This window comes from Idiotropiscis lumnitzeri, chromosome 11 (assembly GCF_059441095.1).
Source record: "Idiotropiscis lumnitzeri isolate Australia: NSW breed Sydney's pygmy pipehorse chromosome 11, RoL_Ilum_1.0, whole genome shotgun sequence".
Lineage (NCBI taxonomy): Eukaryota > Metazoa > Chordata > Actinopteri > Syngnathiformes > Syngnathidae > Idiotropiscis > Idiotropiscis lumnitzeri.
Genome location: NC_142401.1, coordinates 20,175,332 through 20,202,339, shown reverse-complemented (window position 1 = coordinate 20,202,339; position 27,008 = coordinate 20,175,332). Strand labels below are relative to the sequence as shown.

Sequence of the window (27,008 nt, the reverse complement as noted above, 5' to 3'; positions counted from 1 at the left end):
AACTCCTGACAAAAACTTTCAGCTGGAGTGTTGACCTTATCTTGAGTGACGCCCAGGTACAAGTTTATGTGTGTGAGTTGTGTGGATGTATATAATGCATAGTATGGGTGCATTGCCTCATTGGTCTACAGATTCACTTTTTTTTCTGTACACTTGGGTAGATTAAAAAAAAAAAAAAAGTACATTTGTGTGGACCTGCGTGGCAACGCGGTGGTTAGAAACACTATATTTCTGCCTTGTGTCTTAGCCGAAGCACAACTCAAAATCATTAAAAGACTGCTGTGGGTTCTGTGTAATGAAGTCACACAACACACAGAGTGGCTGCTGGAGCAAATGTTATAGAGCTACTCCATCTGGAGTTCATGACAAAGACAGTTTGCATGGTGGACACATGAATCCTGGCTGTCCCTCACACTATCTGTACGATACACAGGGAGTTACACAACTCTTTTATTTAAAGAAGACATTGTGTGCATTTTTCTATAGTTTAAGCCAGTTGCCAGGTGTCTTAATAACATGTCTATAACATGCTTTCGTCAAAATACCTCAATGATAAAGAATGACATCACAGTTTATACACCATATATCTCGTTTTCCTCCAATTGGCTTGTTTAAGGGGGTCCATCCAGTGTTATGCAGTGGGTCAGCCCTTATCTCACCTCACACACTGCTTGGATAGCAGTGAGTCAGGACACAAATACCTCCCACTTCGCACTGCATCAACGTCACAGAGCCCATTTTTCACTAACAAGCTAATTTTGTAAATTTTTGAATCAGGAAACAGAAATTAGTTATAATTTTGTTTTTTTATCATTCAGGAAATAAAATTGGGAAATAAGTGACGACTTGAAAAACGCCTGCTTTTATTGCACTTTCCATGTTATTGCGAGAGTCACTTTGGGGATCAATTACAAACTCTCCATCTGAAATCATTGCTGTCAACATCCAAAACCTGCGCTCAATTGGCACCAAAATCATTGTGGGCATCCCTACCTTTGACCACTTCAACATATCAAAAGGATTAACCTTTACGTGGCTGATTTATATGAGAATGGGGACGTGTGGAAGTGAGCAGAGGTACATTGATTATGCTGTGTTAGGACGCGGCATACTGTTTCTTTGTTGATCATGGTGAGGATGCACGGCAAAAAAGCACCAGTCGAGATATTTATAGAGACTGAAGTGGCAATGAAGAGGCATGCACACTTAGTTGGATGAGGATTTTTTTCAACTGTAGGCGACGTACCTACAACGCGCGTTTTATTCTTTGGAATGTAACAGCTCCGGGCTACGCGTACACCACTCAATTGAGCATTCCAATGCAGCCACACTCGACAATGGAGTCAACCTCTTCCCCAGAACTTTTTGTTTGCTGAACATCGTCGCTCCGGAAGCGGCCCTGCGATGCGCACCGTTCAAGAAGAACATCTCCAAGGTTAATCAATGAGGAGTTCATCCAAAATCGACATGGACAAGCACCCTGACACTGACAGCTTCATGAATTGGCTGCAAGCGGTGGTGGATGTGAACGTGCATGAGCGGCAACAGCCAGGCATCGCAGCACCAAAAAAGAAGCATATTTTCCGCTGTCAAATTCTTAGTTGCTGCTCTGAGCAGTGCTGTTAATTTTAGGACTGTTGTTACCCGTGGGGGGGTGTAAACATTAAACATTATATATATATATATATATATATATTCTTTTTGTAAAAATAAATACTTTGCTAAAATCATCTGTGTCTACGCTTAAAGAGTCCTGACCCTTTTTTCCAGCAGTTCTGGAAAATACTTAACACAAACTAATTATTATAGAGCAACACATTATACCAGAAGCACTGATTAAAAAGATTTATTGAATGAAGGCTGTTCTGCTATTGGATTTAGCTGTTAAATAGTGATTTAAACTCACAGTTGATCAAAGTGGATCATGCTGAATTAGCTAGACTAAATATCATCCAGCATCTTTTACACAAGACCACATTAGACGTGGAACCAGTACCTCCTCTGTGAATTCAGATTCAAATTTGCAATTAAAATTAGAGCTTGTTTATTTATTGAATACTTCTCATTTGAGACTCATTTACACTACTTTAACTCGTGTTCAAATGTATTTAATTGGTTCATGCATCTGACCAAGCCATCAGCAATTGAGCTTATTATTGATAAATGGACCACCTTTATTTAACGTGCATTCAAAAAACCTCAATGAATCTCTTTTCTCATCATTTTGGGCAATCGACCGAAATAACACATTCACAATATTGCAGGTTCCTCCCAAACAGAACGTCACAAGACCAAACTCAGAAAATAGGTTTTAGGACTCGCTGTATGCTGCGATTCTAGAAATGTATTCAAAACATGGTTTGCTGATTTGGCCCTCAGCACTTGTGACCATGACAAAGTCCCCTTAAGCATGACACTGAACCTCCATTTGCGCCTGATGCAAACAGCATGCAATGATTTGCCATGCTTGTCATAATTGGCTTAGTCACACAAGGATTTACTTGGTGTTTAATTTCACACTTGGGAGGATAGACAGACACTCCAGAGACCCAAATAAGTGAATGCAAATCATTAAAAGCTCATTATATGTCCCCTTTAATATTTCCCTGGAGAATACAGTCATACCTCAAACACATGATATTTTGATAAATAGGATTTAATTAAAACGTACATAAAGCAAATCCACCAACACAACTAAAACTAGATGATGATATAAAATAGTAATTGGAGTGAGCGTTACAAAATGTACAATGTACCCCTGTGTGTGGAGTTAGTGTGATGTCTGTGCACTTCGGTATCCATCCACTTTCCATCCTCTAAAGCTGGCAATAGGGTGAATGTGCAACTGGTCTAGATATGTTCTTTGTTTGACTGGCGATTGATCAAGATTGTCTGCACAAAGTCAACTTGAATAGACAAGCACATCCGTGACCTTGTTCAAGATGCTTAGTGCAAAATAGCTGGATGGATCATGGTATGAAGTACATTATATAAACATAAAGGGTCAGCCAGTTCATGACACGTGTCGTGGTCCAAACTTCCCACTGTGGAAAAACAGTGCACTTCTGCGATTGGAGGTTTAGGAGAACAGCTGTGCTGAGCAGGAGGGTGTCTTTTATTTTCATATGTGTCCGTGTCAGACATTGGGTCAAAGCTGGAAAAGTTGTTGACTCACATGAAAACTGAAGAAAACAGCTACAACAAAACTACATCATAAACTAGATAAAAGCTGTTTCTAAAACTAAGTTGCGCTGTAAGTGTTTAAAGAGCAAGCTGTAATGATATGACTCGAGAAACCCGATGAGAAGTGAAACATGCTGTGATGATTCAGAGTTTTGATACAATCCAATACTACACCCTGCTTCTCATAAAAACAAATCAATGACAAGCACAAAAAAAACTGTTTTTCATGTAGTCAAATGCTTTCAGCTGTTTTATGACTCACCCCCCCCCAAGAAGTTGATGTGTGTCCGTGTTCAATAATCACTGCTCATTGCTCATTAAGTCTTTTGGCCATCTAAAGTGCACCAACGGAAAGAGTTTCATCAGCGTTAGTGACGACCATTCCTGCTGGTGTCCCATTCAGCGGTGGCTGTGGGGTGACTTTTGCCAGTCGGTGCTCCTTGCTGTGAGCGCAGCTGTTGGTGCAGAGTTGGCAGGAGGAGCAGGCCGAGTTGCAGCATGGCAAAAAGCGGAAAATACTTATACGCCACAGAAACCAGCCGGGGGACCAACAGCACCAGCAGAGCACTGCGCATCCCAGCACCAAACCCAGGATGATGTAGAGAACCAACAAGGACACGGAGGCTGGAGAGTCTGGAAAAAATGTTTTTAAAGAATTTTCATTGAGAATATTTTTGCATTTGGATGTGTGGATTGTTTGACTAGCATCAAGATTTGATGAAATATAATCAACATTTAAGGAGTACGAGTAAAATAGTTCCCAGAAAGGATTTTCAGTTATTTAGTATCAAATATCTTCAGTCTGACTCATTACAGATAGTGCAGGTAGATCTGGAAATAAGACTTTGTTCTTACCCAGTTCAAAGTAGAAATTATTTATTTAGATGCCACCACTGACAGAAGCTCAATGTTCATAATTGTATTTACAGATTACATTACATGTGCTACAAGACTATGCTATCTGACTTTGGGTGATGGCAACACTGGACTGGTGTTTGTAAAATTAGAGACCAAGCCTGAGTACACGGAGAAAACAACACGAGCATAAGGGAAAACAAACAAACCTGGCCTGAGCCAAGAATCAAACTCAGAATGTGTCAACTGTGAGTCAGCCGTGGTAACCAGTACAAAGCATGCTCTCAAGAGCCTTTTTAAATGTATTTAAAAGAAGCATTGTTACAACAACTTATCAAGCAAAGATTTCTGAACAATTTTTTCTTTTAATCCAAAGGTTTATTTAGATACATTCTCCTTTTACTGTGGCTACAAGAAACAAGAAAGGGCACTTAGTACCTAAATGTCCTACAGACATGTTGTGTAACTGTTTGTTAAAGAAATATTTAAGAGTAAAATATTAAATCTCTGCATGCACTGGTCATTTTCAAAGGCTTCAGCCAAAAGTTTGGCATCATTTAGTGTGTACATGGACGTGCTCTATGTATTATCAGAGCTGGGCACTTGCCCCTTTTTTTCCGGTCAGTCCCCCACCCTCCGACCGCTATCTCTTATCAGGCCTTGACCCTCGGGCCTTAGTCCTAAATAATTGTCAGCCCCCGACCCTGTTCTGGCCACTTAAGCCCCCCCTTACAAAAAAAAAAAGAAAGCGTCAGTGCATAATGCCCACACAGGAGGGATGCTAACGGCAGAGGTTCATTTAAAGATAGTTGTTTGTGTAAGAAGAGTCGTAATGACTGGCTATTTCATTAGGTACATCTTCACACTCAAATGACAGTGGATTTAAGAGCTACACTGCAAAAAATAATCAAACTGGACAAAATCTGGATTAATCATTCTGGTTGTTGTTTGCTGGGGTGTCATGTATGGTTTGTTGCATTCTTTTTCACTCTAATCCTAACCTCTAAATGAGCACAACTGTCACTTGTTGCCCAAATAAATGTGACTCTATGAAACAAAAAGACATAACTTAATTAAAAAATAAATAAAGACAGAAAGGCCATTTTGAGATGTTAACTACAGTAGAGTTATTACCTGCAAAATTTTCATGATCCACATTAAACTATTGCCTATATTCTGCACACAAAAACTGCTGGGTGAAGGTTGCTGAAGCAGATGGGAGACTATTTATCGAGTTTACCCTAACTGACAGAAACAAAAATTAAAAAAAAATGAAGTTAAATTCCACTTACCTGACACCGACTCATAACTAGGAGTGCTGTCTGCAATGCCACAGTTGAAGTGTGTGGGAATTGGCACTGTGGGGTGATTTACAAAAGATGGAGGTGGGGTTGCTATTGGTGTTGGTGGCTCTGGAGGGAGAAGCTGACCTGCTGATGAAGGACAGACTTTGGTCAACCAACTTAATCAGAAAGGTAATATTTCGAAGGTAAGAGGCAGACAGTGAACCTCGTCAGTTGCAGCGGAAACATTGCAGACCCACCCGCAATTCCTGAACATTTACATATGGAGAGACAATAAAACATTTTTGTTTCACAGTTTTACCCTTTTCACAACGCTTGAAACACATTTAAACATTAAAAGTTACATTCAATTATAAAAACACTCTCTTATAAAAATGCGATTTTCAAACACATTGTAAACATATTTTATACACAAGAAAAGACGAAATGTAAGAAAAGCGCACTCCTGCAATTATTTGATGTTCTCCAAAATGCGTGTGTCAAAAAGGTTCCAGGACTGGCGTCACAACATATATTTCAGAGCTGAGTTTTCCCCATCAAAGTGATTGCTAGTGATGGGAAAATGAAGCTTCAGATTTGCTTCATGAATCAGTTGTTATTTTTTTTTACTCCTCTAGATGGCACTCAATGTTCACCATTGGCTTGAAAGTACACTCACTTGTCATTTCTTAAACCCCTTTATTTAAGACAACAGTGCTATCCAGAGAAGTAAAAATTACAACAACTGGTTCATGAAGCAAATTTGAAACTTCATTTTCCATCACTAGTAATTGCCCTCCTTGAGTGTTTAACGGTCATCTCAGATCTCAGCAGCAATTGATCTTTATTCCACATTAATATGCAGTACATATCCTCTGTGTCAGGTCTTCAAACAATGACCAGAGTGTCATGTCATGTCATGTCATCGTCCACACCGCTTATCCTGTTCCGGGGGGGGTGCTGGTGCCTATCCCAGCTAACCAAGGGCGAAAGGCATACTACACCTGAAATGGTCGCCAGCCAGTTGCAGGGCACACACAGGCACCATCATGAGTGGGAACCGATCCCACGCTGCCAGCACACAAGTCAGACGAGTGTACCGCTACACCATCAGTGACTACATGAGTCATCACCACGGATGAGTCATTCATCTTCACGGAAGACCCGGGGATCAAATGCCAGAGCTTTCAGTGTTAGAGTCTGACAAAGCAAAGTGGGGGGGGGAGCAAGTCAAAGTCACGTTGAAAGAATTCTTCAATGTGAGGAGCATAGTTTACAGAGAGTTCTTACTACAGAGCTGGATGATCAACCAGCACGAGTACAAAGAGATCCTGAATTTGTTTTGTTCTTGAGCAAAGGCGAGCGTTGTGGCAGTACAACTTGTGGCTGCTTTACCATGGCAACGTAATTACTCACAGTACCTAGTTTGTGGCTAAGAAAAGCCTCCTTTCTTTGACCTTGCTCCATTGGATTTCTTTCCTTTTCCCAAGCTTCAAGAAGGTCACCAAGGGGACAGATGTGGAGGATGTCAAGAATCAGAATAAGAATGCCCTTTAACGTCATTGTACTCAGTGTACAACGAGATTGGAGGGAAGGGAGAGCCGTGAGACGCTGCGTCCATTCGCGCCGCCATCTTGGCAAAAAAAAAAAAAAAAAAGAAAAAGAAAAAGAAAAAGAAAAGATATTGTGACGAACTGCAGGGGAAACCAGAATAATTCTTCCAGGAGTGCATTAAGGTATGGCAGAGAAGGCTGGAAAAGTCTGTTAAGATTGTAGGGCAAGGCAAAAACTTGAAGCTGGCAGAAGAGAACATAGTAGAATTGAAGACCTTTATTGTTGAATGTGCAAAGTAAACAAAACTAAAAGATGCAATGCAAATGGGATTGCAATAGGGCACTAATTGTCATATGTACTGTATTGTAGCGGTGGGGTCAGTGATGCTTGAATGTTGCAAAGCAATACGCAGAGCTGGCCAGTCGGTTCTTGGGGCGGAACGGTCTGGCCCAGTGTGACGCCCTTTTTTGGGGCGGGGGACAGGGGGTGACAAATTTTAAAAAAGAGTTTGGAAAAAAAAAGGCCGGAGGTTGATTTTAGTCCGGCCCACGAATCGGCCCTCGTGCATTAGATGAACCTACTCGCGAAATGGGCAAACGACAAAATATTGCTGCAAAATGCGTCAAAAGCGCCACTACCTTGTGTATGAAGAGATGAGAGACAGCAGTGTGCATTCAATAGTGCCTGTATTTCCTGCCTCCCGCTTGCTACTGGGGCATACCATTACAAACAAGTTTCATGAATAAGGCCGGAAGGTCGAGGCCAGATGGGTACCAAGATAGCGGCCGGAGGGTGGAGGACTGACCGGCAAAAAAAGTGTCAAGAGTACAGCTCTGGCAATATGGAATACGTGTCCATATTATTGTGAGTTTAGTGCAGTGATGACTTGAGAAAGAGAGTTTGTTATGTTCCTGAAGGACGGGTAGCATCTGCTAGAGGACAACAGGTCAAAAGGGGGTGGGCGTGGTGTTACACCCAACACATTTGTTGACAGTTACAATCAAGGTGCAGAACTCTCTATACATGGGCTATGACAGCCTCTGTGTCTTTTGCAAGGTCCTGGTGTTCCAAAACAACCCACTCAGACAGTGACAAAGAGTTTTTGAATTGAGGAAGAGTATCTTCTGGCCATGGTCAGTGGCTTTTTCTCCATTTTATGGGGTGTATGCAGTAGAGATTAGTGAACACGATGGTATGGTAAATGGTCTTTCACTTGTATATCGCTGTCAGGGAGGTTTCTATTAAAACAAGCCTGAACAAAATGAATCAACCAGCCAAGATCGTCTTTGTCACTCGCGAGGAGCAGCCCCCTGAGCAGTCAGGGGCGAAGCTACTGCTTCCTGCTTGTGCGTGGTTTTTATTGTATCACAGCAAAGCAATTTGAATATGCAACTCATGCAGAATGGAAACACCCCTCGCATAAAGGTCAGTGTGACTTCAGTTTGTGTCCTTGGATCTCAGACACTTTTACTTCGTATCAGTCTGGAATGTGCGCCTGGCTTGTCTCTTCCTATCCGTGCAGGCACTTCTGTTAACACTGGATAACACGGGTACAATGTTCACTTGAATTTCAAACGACCTGTAAGCATAGTTCGAAACTTGATAATATGACAAACTAATTTCTTTGACAAGCGCCTTTCCACCAATTAAGGCCCTCTAAGCGCTGCGCACTGCTGTCACGTCTACCTACTGAAGACATACCATCAGGAGCAACTCTGCGTTCAATATCTTGCTCAAAGATACTTCAACATGGTCACAATGGCCTGGAATCCAATCCACTTTACATGCAGAAAAAATCTAGACAGGACAGACTTTAAGTTTGCCTGATTAAAATCATTGTTCATAATGTGTACACCATTGGGGTGAGACCACGGTCATTTACGTAATTATAGTATCGTGTATAGCTGTCAGCTCTCCGGACACGTAGGAGGACTGCGATTTATCGAAGATGAACTCTATGTCTGATGAGCAATGTGTCTGCGTAATTTCCTTACGTTCACATATATAAAATGTGCCGTTCGATTATTCAGAGTTTCCAAAAAGGTGGAGTACAAGGAAACATGTGAAGCACAAGCTGCTAATCAGCAACTACGTTCAGAAATTAATGTGAGCAGTCTGCCTCCTGCAGCACACGAGAACAATAAAGCATCCGCTAAATAATTACGTCAGAGTTTTTCTTTTTAGTTTATAATGGATTACCTTAACCAGAATCCTGTGTTGCACTGCAGCCAGCAGTACAATCCTGGTGGGTGCTGTTTTGGCGCATGGTAGGAGTCGGAAACTAGTTCCCATGACCACCGTTCTTCAAAGATAACATCCGAAAGTAGAATTTACACTGCTATTCATTATTATTCATTCATTATTATCACGTGGCATCATAGAACATATCACCCACAGAAAGTTAGGGAACACCGTAGGTTGAACATTGAGGCATTTGGAGATAGGGGTTCCATTGTATAAATTTTATGACACTGGTCTCAGAAGTTTTGTGACACACCTTGTTGACAAAAAAACCCCCAAAAAACAAAAAAAACAGACAAAAAAAAAAAAACGTTGCTATAGACAAAAAAAATATTGTGGCTTAGAAAGAGCTGCCCGGACCAAATGGTCTCGAGCCAACACATTACCTCACTGACCTTTGCACCCTGTTGTTAGATTTTCTTCCAAGTCACTTCCATCGCCGCAGTTGTCAATGCCTTTATCATCGCATACCAGACTGAGTGGGATACACTTTCCATTCCGGCAAGTGAAGTAAGGCTCACTGCTGCACAATGATTGGTTGAATCCTGAAGAGAAAGGGCGTGATGTCTGTATCAAAGACAATGGGCCTAGATCACTAATACATGCATAAAAATCTTCTTACTCTGTGCACAATTTGAGCGTATAGTTTGGAAAATCAGTCACACCATCGTGATATGTTAATGAATCAGAATTCACTCAAAATGACAGCTACAATTTGCTTAAACATAAATTTCCGTATAAAAGGGCATGAGTTTCACGCATCTTGGCAAATACGTGGGTTGAAATTGCAAGCGATGGTTCCAAAAAAGTTCAGAACTTTCTTAATCTTGAATCTATTTCCAAAAGGGTAATATAATCGGAACGCTTGCTCAATGTAGAAACTGACAAAATATGGTGTAATTATGTTATCAATATTTTTTCATTACTTAAGATAAATTAGAGAATGCTGCACACAAAACATCCATAAAAATGAATTGAAAGAATAAAGAAACACTGTAGACGTTGGTTAAATAGATACAGCTCAGCAAAGAGACATTTGATGTTGATAAAATTCATGAAATTACAGCTGGAAACGCCAGAAAAAAAGATAAGGAACGGCTGAGTACTGATACCACGTATCGCTATATTGGGTAGTTGCGACGGCGATACTAGTCACCAATGCCAAGGTGCCGACCTGCAGCCGTTTTACGGTAAGGGTAGTAAATGGCATGCATAGCTGACTGAACATTTTTCAAAGTGAACTGCATCCATGTCAATCCTTTTATGTCCATTAAGTTGCAATTTATGTAAGTATATGTCTAGTATGTTTATTGGGTTTATATTGAAACGCTTAGAGTGCATTATTGGTGTGTTACACCCCAAAATTATGTTTACGTTCAGTCTCAATTTCTGCTTGGTTGACAGAGCGTTTTTCTACTTATGAGTTCCATCCATGTCCATCCTCTCACATTTACATTTAGATGCAATTTCTATAAGTATATGTAAGTTTATAAGATGTATATTAATGCTTATTGTACATCACTAGTGATCTGCTTCCAGCATTTAACATTGTACAATGATTTTTATTTTTTTGTGTTGTGTGTTTTTCTTTGTGCTTCTAAATATTACCTGGAAAAAAATAGTGCTCACTTTGTGCACTTGGTTTATTTAAGAAAAAAATCATGATGTGACAATATATTTGGGAAGACAAATGTTGTTTTCTATTTAATAATAAAAAAGAAAACTAAAATATAATGAAAATAATTGTTTGAATTCAATTAATGCAATTGACGCGTCTATCGTAATTTTTCAAAAGAACCAGAATTATACATTACAGTTCAGAGAGGGTCTTTCCAGTTTGACAAAGTAGTATTAGTTGCTAAGTCTTCTCTGTCCAACATTTTTTCATTGTTGTCCTCAGCGGAATGTCGCTTCCCTTTGAGATGCAAATTAACTACAGACTACATCCTCCTAAATGGTGCCATGTATTTCTGTAGCGGTTGCTTAGTGTGACCATCTGAAATTTAGACCTGAAGAAGCCTTGAGGATTAAAGTTAAAATGACTTCAATGACCAAGAAACTCAGCCGCCATGATACATCTTTTGCAGATTAATGATCGCTAAAGTCTTCAAATTCTTGTCAAGTCAGCAAATTTAAAAAACTTGCTCAGTAGCATTTGTGTAAATAATGCGATGGCCCCTCAGTAAAGCCATAGAGAAAGAGACCATCCTTTAGTTTTGGAAATATGCTGAGGTTTTTCAGTTTTGTTTACCAGACTTAAGCACATTTAATAAACATGTTGAGGAATAGTGTTTGTGATATTTTATGAGCTGAAATAAATCTCCCATTATTATAGGATCTGTGCTTTCATATGCATTCAAATTGGTAGATGACAATCAGTAGCATGTCTAAACTGTTGCTTCACAGCTAGAAGATCACAGATTTGTCCAAACAAATACATTTGAGGTTAACTTCCAGTGGGGTGACCAAGGAAGTACATCTGGATTCTGAGCCCAGATGACATTAATAACCACTGTTGCTCAGGGATGGGTTAAATGCAAAAGGCAAGCGATGTGTGTGTAAGTGTGAGTGTGTTTACCAAGTCTGAATGATGTGAAGTCCCCCACAAAGTCTACTCTAGGCTGAGTCCCTCGGGTGACAAGTCGCAGGGTCAGGTAGTTTCCTGTCGAAAGCACTGGCCGTGGCGGACTCTTCCCACAAAGAGGAGGCCCGAGGGGAGGAGAGTTCCTGTCCCATCCATCATAAAACTGAACAAAAGAGCCTGCATGACAGGGATCCCCGGAACTTTCCCCAGAGGTGGGCTCCAGTTTGGGGTTGAGGGGAGCAGAGCCACGTGGGGACTCAGGTAACAAAGGGGCCGGGCTCAGAGGGGCAACACGCAACAAACTGTACACAAGGAAGAAGCGGAAGTGGAATTGGACCTTGTCCTTTGGAGAGCTGGCCTGCATGGTGAGATGGCAGTCGGTCCCCATTGTTACAAAGTAGTACTTTTTCGATTCTTGGTGGGAGTTGATGATCATGCCATCACCCCGGATGGTCTGACCGCAGAAATCCACCACATTCACTGAAAAGACAAGCACACCATAAACAAAGTGAATTCATTTTTATTAGGATGAGAGCCACAAGCAGCGTTGAATGGGCCCTCAAGGTCTGCTTGACTAATGAGGGCAAAGTTTTATTATGGCAAATGATCAAAGGCTTTCCAATGTCCTCAGGTGTGACCTAAACAGAGACAGCCTTCAGGCTTGGATTCGTTTGATGGTCAATGGCAAAACTCAACCTTTGCCATCATTCCACATTCACCAATAAGATCCAATAATTCCACGTACACGACAACATTTCCAGTTGCCGATGGTGCAAGTGGCAAAATAATGAATACGATATATGAACCACAAAATGCCGGCACCACATTATTTAAATTTTGCTGTGTACTATAAACGACTACTATACAGGACTGGATTGAAATTTAGTGCCAATTGGTTGATTTCCCAAGGAGGTTGTTTAGGTACTTTGGGTTATTTTTAGTGATTTGAAAAATATGTAGTCACTCATCACAAAAATATTAGATTTTGTTTATATTCTTTAATTAATGAACTTGAATTGATTGGTAGAAAATTTGGCAAAATAGCAGCAGAGAAACCTGCCTAAACAATCAAACAACCATTTAAATCAGAAGTGCTGTTATTCCATGTGCCTGACCAGGATAGATGCGTGGGCAGATCCGGCTTTGCAAGCCCCATCTCAGCTGCCCATCACCCTCAGCATCTGGGCCTTGAGCCAAATAAACCAGGGAATTTACAATCACCCATGGAGTTTATTAGCTCTGTTTCCATGGGAGACCGTTAGCTCCTCCTACAATGACCTCCAGGAATGTCCCAAAGCCCATGAGGCCCTGTTGATGGGAAATGCTCATTCCCGCGACTCAGCAGATGTTTGAGAAAAATCCCAAGTTGAGATCTTTTTAAACAATAACGTCATAAATGCAAGCCAGTTTAAAATGTGGGGGTAAGGTCAGGGCATGACATTGAGACAGCATTGCGTCAGTTGGACAATAATATAGGCATGCTGTGCAGCTTTGGTTTATAGCGGCGCATGGCAGATTCAAGAGGAATTCAATTCATGCTCACACACAATGATTCAGGCTGGTAGTTTGCCAATTACCAAAATGTGTATTTGGGGCCTTTAAGAACACAATAAATGATTTACCCTCAAATTGACTATTGAAACATTGTCATAAACACCACTGAATTTGCAGGTGGGTCTCAAACATTAGTTTAATGCTTTCATACACACACGGCTGAATTTCTCTGCTAAATGCAAGTAAGGTTAGCTCATTCAACTACCAAAAAAACAAGCTTGTATACACATTTGTTAGCGTGTTTGAAAGTGTTTCTGAGTTGTGCAGTGAAGTGTGTTCAGTGTTTCTGGGCAAAAAACGTTGATTAATGCCTATGACAGCATTTTAGATCGTTGTGAGAAAGGATCTCAGTATAGTTTAGTGCATTTCAGTGTGCTGTATGACCGCACTTCAGTTAGTCTGTGAAGGCAATTTACCTGTCTCTATGCAAGCCAATCTCAATTGCGTGTATGAGAGGTTTATTGTAAAGGAACTCCTTTCGTTGGTATTTCAAAATGAAGCTAACAAAATAAATGATCGCTGCCCAAAAGCCATGAAGTAGGCTAACTCAAGTAATAGCATTACTTGCTACTGTATAGTTTAAACAAGATGACATGAAATGATAATGCTGTATATTTGATATACTAGTTGATTAATGTTTTATAATCAGGATATTCTTCATTCAGTTAATCTGTATGGAGGACTGAAAGTGCCAAAATTAAATAAATGAATACACCATGAAATGTTTAATAATAATAATAATAATAATTAATTGAATACAGTAATAACTAATGAAATACAAAAATAATTACATTGATTTTTTTTACATATAATCATTGGTAATTTAATTAATTAATTACACATGTCTGCATTTAATTCCATATTTAATTAATAAATGAAACATTTAATTAATTAACGACAATTTTAATTTAACATTTCTGTAGGAGTATTTATTTATTTAATTTTTGCACTTTAGGTCCTCCATAAATATGTAAGTATACTTTTAATTTGTAAAATACTGCAGTGTCTGACTCTTTGGTCAGCCTTCCAGTGTTTTCACACATCTACACAATTACTAAGCGTTTTAAATTTGGCGCAGGTGGTCTCATGACAAGAGGCAGATTACCATTTGCTCCGTGACTGTCCGGATGGAAATTGCAGCGTGACATCAATATTGTAAGCAGCTTGGCCTCATGAGCGTCCGTAAAATTTATATACCAGCTTGTTTTGTTGGTGTGTTTTACTAGAGTGCATGACAATGACTTACTAGTAAGTATAGAGTATTTCACTGGTGAGTGACAGCATTTCAGTAGTGCATATGAGAGTGTTTCACAAATGAGTATGAGGGTTTCAATAGTTTCCATGAGAGAATTACAGTCGTGTGTACTATAGGAATGTTTCAGTAGTGCATATCAGTGTTTCAGAAATGCATATGAGAGCATTTCAGCAATGTGAGATGCGAGAGTGTTTCAGTTTTGTATATGAGAGCATGTCCTAGACCGGGCATCACCAAATGGCGGACCGCGGTCCGGATCCGGACCGACAGATGGTTCGGACCGGACCCATGACCAATCTATGATGAATTTTTTTCAGGGCACATTCGCAAATGTTGACGCTGCAATTCTAGTTAATACGGAAATGGCGTCACTGATTTGAGCCAATCAAATCTTTTGTTTACGATCCACTGCCAATTGCGTAGGAGACCGGAAGAGAGTGCTGCTGACAGTATGCCTTGCTAAAAAGTTAGCATGCGTGTCTTTTTAAATGGATGGACGGAGAAATTTAGTTTCGTTCTGGCTGCAGCCGATTCAAAACCAGTATGCATCATATGCTCCGAAACCGTCGCAACATTGCGAAGCGCCACTACAAAACAAAGCACCGCCCTTTTGTGCAAAGTTATCCGCTGAAGTTTGAGGTGAGCGCACGCAAAAACATCGAACTTCGAGTGCAGTATAACAGATTTTTACATTTTCGTTTACAGCCCAGCGGCATGCAAACAAATGTTCACTAAAAGTATCATGGCGTTTGGGGAAACATAAACAAAGGACGTTGTGAAGGAGTGCTTAAATGCGGTTGCACAAACATTATTTATAAAGGAAAACACAAAGCCCAGATGTGTGAAATAATCTACCAAATCCCAATGGCCCTGACTCCGTTCCAACCCAGATTTAAGTCACTGGCAGGGCAGTCACGAACTCATTATTCTCATTAAGAGTAGTTAAAAAAATATTCAAAAGAAAAGGTGGTGTCAAGGCTCATTTTTAATTAGTTTTTCATGAGGACAGCCATTTTTATTGATTGTGTACTGAACATGTTGACCTGTTTTCCTTGGATAATTAGGCTTTCCGTTTTTTTTTAGGCTGATAACTCTTTGATTTAAGAAAAAAAGGTAAAAGGTGTTAACTCAATGCTTAGCACTTGATATATTTCTGCAGGAGATATTTTACTGTTTTTATTGGGAACATTGCTAAATATTTAGTATATAAGTGCGCTCTGTTGTAAATGACTAAATATTGAAACTATATAAAAATGTGAACATAGGCTAGACATTAAGGGAAGTTGGACTTTGGTTCGGACCTTTTAAGTAGAAAACATTTTAGTCGTGGACCTCTGTGACTTTTAATTGAAGACCTCTGTCCTAGACTAATGTTTATAATCAAACTGTAGTGTTCATGAGAGCATTTCGGTCACGTGATTGAGGGTAATTCAATAGTAAGTGTGAGAGCTAATCCTGAATTGTATTTCTAACGGCTCCTCACAAATGTGACATGACCTGAATCTATTACATTGTAGTAATAAAACATTAATTACACAGCTTACACACATAATAATAGATCTTGAATAAACGAGTTTGTTCATGCCGTTTTTGTATAAAGGTTAAGAAAAGTGTTTGAGTGGATGACTTCACAACTGTTTAACAACAAAAATGCTTTTTTACACTTCAGTCTTTATATTAAGTTAAGGGAACCAAAATAATACATTTTCGAAAAGGTACTTGATTTATAAGAAAGAGGAACTTTTAGTTTGCTACATTATTTAAATATATTCAAACTAAGCATATCAATTTTAATCACTCAAATGTTATTTATCGTCAAGTTAGAGGTATATAACAAAAAAACCCAAAAGTTACAATTGTTAGTTCAGCAATAAACTGCAATCAGCCTGTTACACGCACTAAGATTGCACACGTGTTCCTCGTACCGTGAATGTCTAACCTGTGTCGATGGCTGACCCGTGTAGACTCAAAAAGCAGAGTGGGAGTAACAGTGCGACCAGGCGCCCATGGGGCACATCTGAACGAATCTCCATCATCCAGGCTCAGGCTGGCCAAGTCAATCAGGACACACTCACACAGGAGAGATCAGCGCCATTCTCGCTCCAACATGAAATGATCCCAGCTTGGACTTTCGTTGGCCGAGGATTTGATCTACCACAATAGAGAGGCCATTATGCACACATTGAGTTTTTTTTTTTTTCGCCCCCACCTACAGTCTCTGACATCTCCATGACAACAGACAACCAATCAGATGTCAAAGGAGCAGAGTGGGGGGGGGGCACACAAACTAAAAACAAACAACAAAGCTCCTTGGGATAAGTTTCAAAGCAAGGCAGCGAGCTTCCCAGAACTAATGTCCTTTTGGGATTTAATGTAAGGTATAAATATGTCATGCATGTACGCAAATGCAACCACCAACTATGTAATTTTAGAAGTGCAAAATTGCAAACCTTAATGAACGTGCCTATTTGTGTGCTAATTTCCCGCTAATTTATATTACACCATATGGAAAGAGCTTTGTTACAACTCCAGCTGTGTTGTGAAATGCGCTATATAAATAAAGTTGTATTGTATTGTATTGTATGTGTCATATAGAGTTTAAGTGATTTACTATTGGCTGCTCAGCTGTTCCATGGCCAGGAGAAGGCTCCAGGATTCCTTCGCTCTTCCGGGGCTGAAGGGCGAGAAAACCTAGACATAGAGAGGCTTGGAAAATAATTTCTGAATGTATTTTAGAATATCAACACACACAAACAACAACAAAAACAGATTTCTGACGAGATGGTGACTGTGTCCAATTTGCGTCCTCCGAAGACAGCATTTTCGGCCACTCGACCACACCAGGTGTCCAAATTCACATTAAACCTGTACAAATTCGCCATGGTTTATGCGATCCATGGAGATTACAAGAGGAGGAGCCTTTGAAGGCGTCAAAATACACGGTCTGAGAATTATCTTTCTAGAATTGGAAACAATGTGAGGTTGTGTCAAACCGGATGAGACGTCATGCAGATTGATGTCATATTAATGATGATTGATGATTTGCCCTTTATTAGTCCCACAATGGGGAAATTCGAGATTCGAACCCAGGCCTCCTGGGGAGACTGGGTCCTGAACGCGGCGCCTTAGACCACTCGGCCATCCTGGCAGCCTATTTATATCCAAGTGCTGTATTTTTAGGTGAGAGTTTTTATCCAATCAGAATTCCGCCAGCTCGTGTTGCCAGCCAGATTTCATAATACCAGTGGCACACACTATTCGTGCGAGGCCTTCAGATACAATCGTGTGGGCGTCTCGTGTCATCAATGATGGTAATATTAGGGGGATTTATTCAAGTCGGACTAAGTGTTACGATCCGTCTCTGTTTACCTTTCAGCGAGTGGGCGTTTCCCCCCGGTGTTCGCCGCACCGGCTGGGAGAGGCGCGCCTACAAGCCTCGCACCTGATCTCGATCATGCTTTAATGAGGGACTACTTAAGCCGCTGCCGGAGATCAGTTGGCGTCGGATTATTATCCAGCGAGACTCACGTTCATGGTTCACGTTCTGGTTCTGCCCTTCTTGTTCCGAGTATTGATCTTTTCGTTTGTTTGCTTCTTCAGCCTCAGCTATCTGCCGGCTCGCTTTATGTTCACGCGTTTGCTCATTGGATTTTGCTCTCCCTTTTGTGGTAAGCCATTCTCGTTTTTGTGTACTCCTTGCGTTGCAAGCACTTTAAGTTTAATTCTCGTTTTCTTTTCCTGGTGCGGTTGTGCCCACCAGCGCTTTCCGTTATCGTTCCCCGCTTCGGTTGTAAGCTATGAGATTTGCCTCTATTTAGAATCCCCCCTGATTCATACCGTAGCTACTGTATGGATTGATTGCTCATTGTTGGACACAATAAACACCTTGTCGAAAACTCCTATCGTTGTCAGCGTTTTAAGAGTCCACCCTCCGCTGACGGCTTCGGCCGTACAGCATCCTTGTCAGAATAATCCGACCATGGACTCTGCTGACCGCGATAGGATTGTTACGGCTGTGGCCAATCAAGGACGCTTAGTCGGTCAACAGGGAAACGAGCTCGCCTCCCTGCGCGAAGCAGTCGGGCAACTAGTGCAACGCCTAGAAACCTACGACGCTCGCTTAAGCCCCCTATTCGCCCCCGGCGCGGACCGTGGTTCCCAGTTAGAGAGCTCAGCCTGCCCCACCCCAGCCGTTATGGCGGGGAGCCCGGACTTTGCGGTACCTTCGTTCACCACTGCCGGTTGATATTCGACCAGCAGCCCCTCACGTACGCCCACGATAGCTCTAAGATTGCGTTCATGATGAGCCTCCTGACTGGCCAAGCCAGCGCGTGGGCCATGGCAGTGAGTACCGCTCGACCGGAGATTCGGTCGTCGCTCCCCGCGTTCTTCGAGGAGTTCCAGCGGGTCTTCCACCACCCGATCAGGGGAAAAGAGGCGGGCGCCGAGCGCCTGGACTCGCTCGAACGGGAGCGGCGACGCAGGTCGGGGGCTTGCTTCTATTGCGGTCTCCTGGGCTATCGAGTGGCCTCGTGCCCCAGAAGATCGACTCGTCGCGACCCCCCGCCTGGCCGCGCCGACCACTGTGAGTCCGAGGCCGACCTCCCCGTGCTAACCCGTTCCGGTCAGGAGTCGCCCGGCGACGGGCCTCCAGGACAGGGGGACGGGCATCCCCGGGGCGCGGTGAGAATGGAGTTCGAGGGGGAGATCTCAGGCGCGACCACTACCATCCGCGTGCGCGTGCTGATTGACTCAGGAGCGGATGACTGTTTCATCGACGCCGGCCTAGTGGCCGAACTTGGGTGCGCGGTAACTGAACTGGACAAGGCCGAACCGTTGTACGACCTCGATGGTCGCGTCCTGGCGGCCATCCGCCGATTGACTGAACCCTTGTCCCTCAAGATCTCGGGGAACCACATCGAGCGGCGTTCCTTTTTTGTCATGCCTTCTAGATCGGCTCCGATCGTTCTCGGGATTCCCTGGTTAAGGGCGCACAATCCGGTCATAGACTGGGAACGCTTCTCGATCCGGAACTGGGGAACCTTTTGCTATGCCCACTGCTTGCGGTCCGCCGAGGAGGGGTTAAAGGTTAGGGCCAACCCCGTGAAAGAAGCGAACCTCGAAAACGTTCCGCAAATCTACCACGACCTTAGCGCAGTTTTTTGTAAGGAGCGCGCCAAGTCGCTGCCTCCTCACCGCCCCTACGATTGCGCGATTGACTTGGTCCCGAACGCAGTCCTCCCGTTGGTCCGCCTATACAAGGTCTCCCAGCCCGAGCAGGCGGCTATGAAGGAGTACATCACAGAGTGCTTGGCCGCGGGGTTAATTAGACCTTCCAAGTCTCCGGTGGGCGCGGGCTTGTTTTTTGTGGAAAAGAAGGACAAGACGCTCCGTCCTTGCGTAGATTACAAGGCCCTGAATGAGATTACGGTAAAGAACCGCTAACCGCTACCCCTGTTAGACTCCGCTTTCGCTCCCCTGCAATCTTCCACCATCTTCACTAAGCTAGACCTCCGTAGTGCCTATCACCTGGTTCGCATTAGGGAGGGCGATGAGTGGACAACCGCGTTCAAGACCCCGTTAGGCCACTTCGAGTACCTGGTCATGCCCTTTGGCCTGTCTAATGCACCCGCGGTTTTTCAGGCGCTGATCAACGACGTGCTGAGGGACTTGCTCAATGTTTGTTGCTTCGTCTACCTTGACGACATTCTTATTTTCTCCCGCTCCGCTCATGAACATCAGCAGCACGTTAGGACCGTATTACAGCGCCTGCTCGAGAACAGGCTCTACGTGAAGGCCGAGAAGTGTGACTTTCACCAGACCTCAGTTCAGTTCCTCGGGTTCGTAGTAGAGGACGGGCAGCTCAGAGCCGACCCGGCCAAAACGCGCGCTGTAATAGAATGGCCGACGCTGACAACGCGCAAACAGCTTCAGCGTTTTCTCGGGTTCGCGAATTTCTACCGGCGCTTTATCAAGGATTATAGCCGTCGGGCCCTGCCGCTAACTCGCCTTACGTCCACCAAGACCCGCTTCGTGTGGGATAGTCTAGCGGAAGCCGCGTTCAAAAACCTCAAAAGGGCCTTCACCAACCCGCCGGTTCTGCACCACCCTAACCCAGATTTGTCTTTCGTTGTAGAGGTGGACGCATCCGACTCAGGAGTGGGGGCCGTCTTATCCCAGCATTCCCCGGTCGACCAGAAGCTCCACCCCTACGCCTTCTTCTCCCGCCGGCTTTCCCCGGCGGAAACGAACTATGACGTGGGAAATCGGGAGCTGTTGGCCGTGGTCTTGGCCCTCCAGGAATGGCGCCACTGGCTGGAGGGTACCCCGGAGCCCTTCACGGTCTACACCGACCACAAAAACCTCTCCTTCATCCGGTCCATGAAGCGGCTCAACCCTCGGCAAGCGCGTTGGGCGCTCCTCCTAAGCCGATTCAATTACTCCCTGACATACCGCCCCGGCTCCCGGAACACCAAGCCCGACGCCCTGTCCCGCATCCACGACTCCTGGGAGGAGGAGGAAGGGGGCCCGGCCAGCGTGGTCCCGAGCCATCGCCTGGTGGGGGATCTACAATGGAGGTTCGAGCAGCAGATCCGGGAGGCGCAGGAAGAGACCGGCGCCCCGGCCGGGTGCCCCGCGGGCCGCCTCTACGTACCAGCACAATACCGCGGGGAGGTAATCACATGGGGCCACGCGTCTAAACTGGCCTGCCACCCGGGCATTCGCCGCACCCTGGGGCTGATCGGGCAACGCTTCTGGTGGCCATCCCTAAAGACTGATGTAACAGACTATATTCGGGCATGCCCCGCCTGCGCCACCAACAAGTCCTCCCACCAACCGCCGGCGGGACTACTGCACCCCCTGCCCATTCCGGCTCGCCCATGGTCCAATCTTGCCTTAGATTTCGTCACCGGCCTTCCCGCCTCCAGAGGGAAGACAGTCATCCTTACCGTGGTGGACCGTTTCTCCAAATCGGCCCACTTCATCGCCTTGCCCAAGCTTCCCTCCGCCCTGGAGACGGCCAACCTCCTAGTCCAGCATGTGGTGAGACTGCACGGGGTCCCAGACGACCTGGTGTCCGACCGCGGGCCGCAATTTGCCTCCAGGGTCTGGAAACTGTTTTGCCGGTCGCTGGGGGCCACGCCGAGCCTGTCTTCCGGGTACCATCCACAGTCCAACGGTCAATCAGAGAGGGCCAACCAGGACCTCGAGGCGGCCCTCCGATGCGTTTGCCACAGCCAGCCCTCGTCCTGGGTCGACCACCTACCCTGGGTAGAGTACGCCCATAACACCCTGGTCTCGTCTGCCACCGGGCGGTCCCCCTTCATGACCGCCTACGGCTATCAGCCACCGCTGTTCCCTACCCAGGCAGGCAAGGAGGAGATTCCCTCAGTCCAGCGCCACCTCAAGCGGGCCCACCAGATATGGAAAGAGACCGGGGCGGCCCTCTCCCGAACAGCCGAGCGCAACCGGCGCATAGCGGACCGCCGTCGGCGACCGGTCCCCGCTTACCAACCCGGGGACCAAGTGTGGCTGTCCACCCGGGACCTCAACTTGGCAGCATCTTCCCGGAAGCTGGGCCCGAGATTCGTGGGGCCCTTCGAAATGGAGGCCATCGTCAACCCCGTCTCCGTCCGACTGAGATTGCCCCCCACCATGAGGATACACCCGGTCTTCCACGTCTCACTGATAAAGCCGGCTCCCACCTGTCACATGCTTCCTCCTTCCACCCCACCACCGCCTCCTGAGATCATCGACGGGGCCCCGGCATACAAGGTCCGGGAGATCCTGGACTCCAGGCGCAGGGGGAGGGGTTTCCAATACCTGGTCGACTGGGAAGGCTATGGCCCGGAGGATCGTCAGTGGGTCCCCCGCTCCTGGGTCCTGTGTCCTGACCTCATCCGCGACTATCACCGCGCTCATCCCTCCAAACCAGGTGGTCCGCCAAGGGGCGTCCGTTAAGGGGGGGGTACTGTTACGATCCGTCTCTGTTTACCTTTCAGCGAGTGGGCGTTTCCCCCCGGCGTTCGCCGCACCGGCTGGGAGAGGCGCGCCTACAAGCCTCGCACCTGATCTCGATCATGCCTTAATGAGGGACTACTTAAGCCGCCGCCGAAGATCAGTCGGCGTCGGATTATTATCCAGCGAGACTCACGTTCATGGTTCACGTTCTGATTCTGCCCTTCTTGTTCCGAGTATTGATCTTTTAGTTTGTTTGCTTCTTCAGCCTCAGCTATCTGCCGGCTCGCTTTATGTTCACGCGTTTGCTCATTGGATTTTGCTCTCCCTTTTGTGGTAAGCCATTCTCGTTTTTGTGTACTCCTTGCGTTGCAAGCACTTTAAGTTTAATTCTCGTTTTCTTTTCCTGGTGCGGTTGTGCCCACCAGCGCTTTCCGTTATCGTTCCCCGCTTCGGTTGTAAGCTATGAGATTTGCCTCTATTTAGAATCCCTCCCGATTCATACCGTAGCTACTGTATGGATTGATTGCTCATTGTCGGACACAATAAACACCTTGTCGAAAACTCCTATCGTTGTCAGCGTTTTAAGAGTCCACCCTCCGCTGACGGCTTCGGCCGTACAGCATCCTTGTCACTAAGTACGACTTCACTGAAGGCCTACGTGTGAAATGCACAGCCCGCCACTGGAATATGGCCACTTCCACCGCCGCTCTCTCCATGTTTCACTCAGTCATTGAAGGGACCGATTAAAAACTCTCCATTGGAAATTGTACTTTCATTGCTGACAACATCCAAAAACGATGATCAATTGGCACATGGACATCCCAACCTATAAACACTTCAAAATATCGAAAGGATATCCCTCTCGGTGGCTGATTTATATGAGAATGAGGAAATGTGGAAGTGAGCAGAGGTACAGAGACAATGCTGAAAGGATGTGGCCCTCTGCTTCTTTAAACTTTGATCGAAGCGACCCCGACTAAGAGCACTTATCGCTCCGAGAACCTGCGGACCATTCAAAAAGGGGTCTGTTTCTGGAATCGACGCCTACACACTCTCACGCCGAAGCCGAATGTCATTAAATGAATGTGCAAGGTTTGTTACTCACCACTGGAACAAATGTGGTTCCAGCAAGACTTGTGTGAAAATTTTATTGTAGCATCAAGCATTTATCCAGGGATTTTTCGACAACAGGTAAAATAGCTTAGCGTAATTTTAGCATGGCTAAGCCTTAACATGTCTTTTCTTGTGAAATCCTACTCATGTTCCTTACACATTAACAATACTTCACACAGGATTCGCAGCTTCGCCGCTAATGGAGGTAATTATTAGTCACTTTTAGAGGAGCAGTTGCTGTTTAGCTGCCACAATAGCCAATCAGCTGTGGAGCTGCAAAGCTACATTAGTACACTGAGGACGATGTGATGACTCAACAGACGTCATCATGACCGGTAAAGTCCAAATGTCGTCAGTCAATCTCAAAGAGCAGTAATTACAGACTCACTTGCAAACGCCAAGTTAATCAATGCGCTGCTTAGTTGTTCTGTTTGGTGAGGAAGTGCGCCATTGTGGCAGCTGCATGCGCCGCACACTAAATGACAAGTTTAATTCTGCAAATAGATGATGAAAATACAGTTGCAAGTAAACAGTATGTGAACTCAGAACGTGGATATCAGTAAAATGTAATATCCCCTCATCTAAGTCTCAAAAACAGATAAACATTCAGCTTTAACTAATACAAAAACAATTACATTTTTGCATGATTTTATTGGACACGTAAACATCACAGCGCGGCTACAGAAAGTCAGGATTGAGGGAAAGATGAATGCCACTTTGGAGGGAGATCCTGGATGCAAACCTGCACTGGTGCATACTTGACTCCAAACTGGAGTCACGGTTCATCTTTCTGCAGGATGACTCGAAGCTGACAGCAAAGATATCAAAGGAGGCTTTGGGACCACCTTGAATGAGCATGAAAGTGGCCTGGCTCAAGCCCAGTCTTGAATCTGAGTGAACAGCTCCGGAGTAATGACACTCCTCATTGACCCAGGCCTGACTTCTCGAGTTAAACTGCCCAAAGATTAGTGTGCCAACCTTGAGATATCACATACAAAAAAACTTGAGGCTGTAAGCCATTTTGGATTACAACTGTAACATAAATTGTGGAAAAAGTGAAGCGCAGTGAACACTTTCCACTGCACATCATGTGATAACCTCAGGTGTGTTTCTCTTTAATGAATAATTTTTGTTTTTTAATTGTTTTTGCTACAAAAAAAGGAATCAAAAGGTGTAAGATCCTCATTTGAAAGCACACATTTTCTGAATAAAACTGTCAAATCATAGTAGATCTAACACAGCCGTGGTCACTATAGACATTGACTGAGCATACCACCCATTGCTGCGGAATATGTTGTCGACTAAATAAAAACAGAGTGAAAATAGAACATGAAAAGGAAAATCACATTTAAAATGGACAACAAAAATCTCATATCGAAAGATCAAATTATTGATGAAAGCACGCTTTTTCGGACCCCCAACTCTTAAGATCAACTGCTGAAGCCAATTGCAGTTATTGCACTACCTATTGAAATCATTTTCCAAGCTACTTTTGGACTGGCAAGTCAAAGAAATCAAGTTGTTCCAGTTTATAGCCTATTATTTTTCTCAATGGGCTACTGTTAAGACAGGGGAGAAGCCAGTATCCATTATTTATGTTTTAGCTGCCTTCACTTTTGCACATACAAATAAATAAAAATATACATTTGACTGAGCAATCAAATGAAAACAATTTGTCAAATACAATATTATGACCTCAAATTTAATGTAACAAGACAGACATCTTAAATACAGTTACGAGAGCTGGACACTCCGTCCTGGGGGCGGAACGGTCCGGCCCTCCGGACGCCCATTTTTGGGGGGAGACAAATTTTAAAAATGGGCTCGCCAAACCAAGGCCACAAGTGGATTTTAGTCCGGCCCACTAATCAGTCCTTGTGCGTGTGATGTCGTGAGGCAACAAAAAGTTCATCTCAACCTACTCGGTGAATTGGGCAAACGACAAAAATTGCCTCAGAACGAGTCAAAAGTAAAAAAGTGAGTACTTACTTGCATTGAGCACGTTCGTGAAGAAGAAGAAGAATGAGACAAAGAAGGAGACGTTAACCCACTTCAGTTTGATGAAACACTAACCACCATAATAAGCCCATAGTAAGCGGATTTGAATCGTAAAATAGACTGCTAATGATCTTTAAGTTAACCTCTGCCATTAGTAGTGATGGGAAAATGAAGCTTCAGATTTGCTTCATCAGTCAATTGTTATTTTATTTATTTTTTTTACTCCTTCAGTTGGCGCTCTCTGTTCACCATTGGTTTGAAAGTACACTCACTTGCCATTTCTTAAACCCCTTTAAGACGACAGTGCCATCTAGAGGAGACAAAAAAATACAACAACTGGTTCATGAAGCAAATTTGAAGCTTCATTTTCCATCACTAGCCATTAGCATCTCTCCCGCGGCGGCATCATGCATGGACACTTTTTTTTTTTTTGAGGGGGGCAGGGGGAGTGGGTAGAACGAGGTAGGGGGCCGGCAATTTTTACGAATAAAGCCGGAGGGTTGAGGCCGGAAGGGTACCTAGCTTGCAGCCGTAGGGTGGGGGACTGACCGGCAAAAGAGGGTCAAGTGCCCAGCTCTGACAGTTACTATAGTGACTCAAAATCAGTACCAAGAGATTATAAAAATCAAATAATTGATTTGAACATCATCTTAAAGGGGAAAGTCAATCCCATTCTGATTTAATATTGTGTTCACGGATTACGATTGAACCAGTAATATTCAGCCGTTTTTCTCCATTTAAGAGGCTAGCCATTTTTGACAAAAAAAAAAATTATCAAGATCAAAACATTGTGTCCATGTGACACTTTGTGTTCACTTCTGCCAATCAGGAAAGCCAGTCATTTAATTCACCCATAGCAACAATGTTAGAACCATGCATTTAAAGGGTAACAGCGCATCTAAGAATGAAGCAAATAGTACTGCAAAGTCACAATTCTCATGCATTTCTGGAAATTAATCTATAATGCATACATCTAGAAGGCATAAATTCCAAATCCCAAAACAAAAAACCAAAACAAAACAACAACAAAAAAAAAATTCATAGAGGTTAAAAATGATTTTGGTATCATTTTTGGAGTGACATGCTGCAAAACAAATAAGACAACTACATGTGAACATGGGTGCATGTGCATGGGTTTGTTGAACTTGTTTCCACAAAGGAATGTTTCATTTTTGCATATGTTTTCATAAGTGGCTCAAAAGGTACCAATATAACTGATCTGTACCGCAGTGTAAAATTCTCAAGTTTGGCAGGAAACATGCTATTGACAAATAGGATGTACCATAGCCTACATTGCGGAGGGTAATGTTTCGAACTTTAGATAATGGCGGGGTAACTTGCACCCCGCCTCAACACTTTGAGCGACCCCGCGATTCATTTTTGAGCATTATCAAAATGCTTACCCTACCACACCTGATCAATTCAA

The 27,008-nt window shown here is 43.8% G+C and overlaps 1 protein-coding gene across 2 annotated transcripts; it reads right to left on the bottom strand.

Moving 5' to 3' along the window:
* Nucleotides 1-2,144: 2,144 nt before the first annotated feature.
* Nucleotides 2,145-16,668, bottom strand: ldlrad2 (low density lipoprotein receptor class A domain containing 2). 2 transcript variants are annotated; one of them, XM_088309446.1, is made up of 5 exons: nt 16,449-16,668; nt 11,695-12,180; nt 9,512-9,661; nt 5,331-5,471; nt 2,145-3,816 (listed from the first exon to the last, which is right to left on the bottom strand). In XM_088309446.1, the coding sequence occupies exons 1-5, from the start codon at nt 16,543-16,545 to the stop codon at nt 3,518-3,520; spliced, it is 1,173 nt and encodes a 390-aa protein (XP_088165572.1). In that variant the 5' UTR covers nt 16,546-16,668; the 3' UTR covers nt 2,145-3,517. The 2 variants fall into 2 exon arrangements, with proteins under 2 accessions (XP_088165572.1, XP_088165573.1); XM_088309447.1 differs by having other exon boundaries at nt 5,331-5,468.
* Nucleotides 16,669-27,008: the final 10,340 nt, after the last annotated feature.

Coding starts and splice junctions, on each gene's coding strand:
- ldlrad2 (XM_088309446.1), bottom strand. CDS start 16,545: ATGATGGAGATTCGTTCAGATGTGCCCCATGGGCGCCTGGTCGCACTG. Junction 9,662..11,694: donor CTTCACATCATTCAGACTTG/GTAAACACACTC, acceptor CTTTCTCTTCAG/GATTCAACCAATCATTGTGC. Junction 5,472..9,511: donor TCTAACAACAGGGTGCAAAG/GTCAGTGAGGTA, acceptor GTCCTTCATCAG/CAGGTCAGCTTCTCCCTCCA.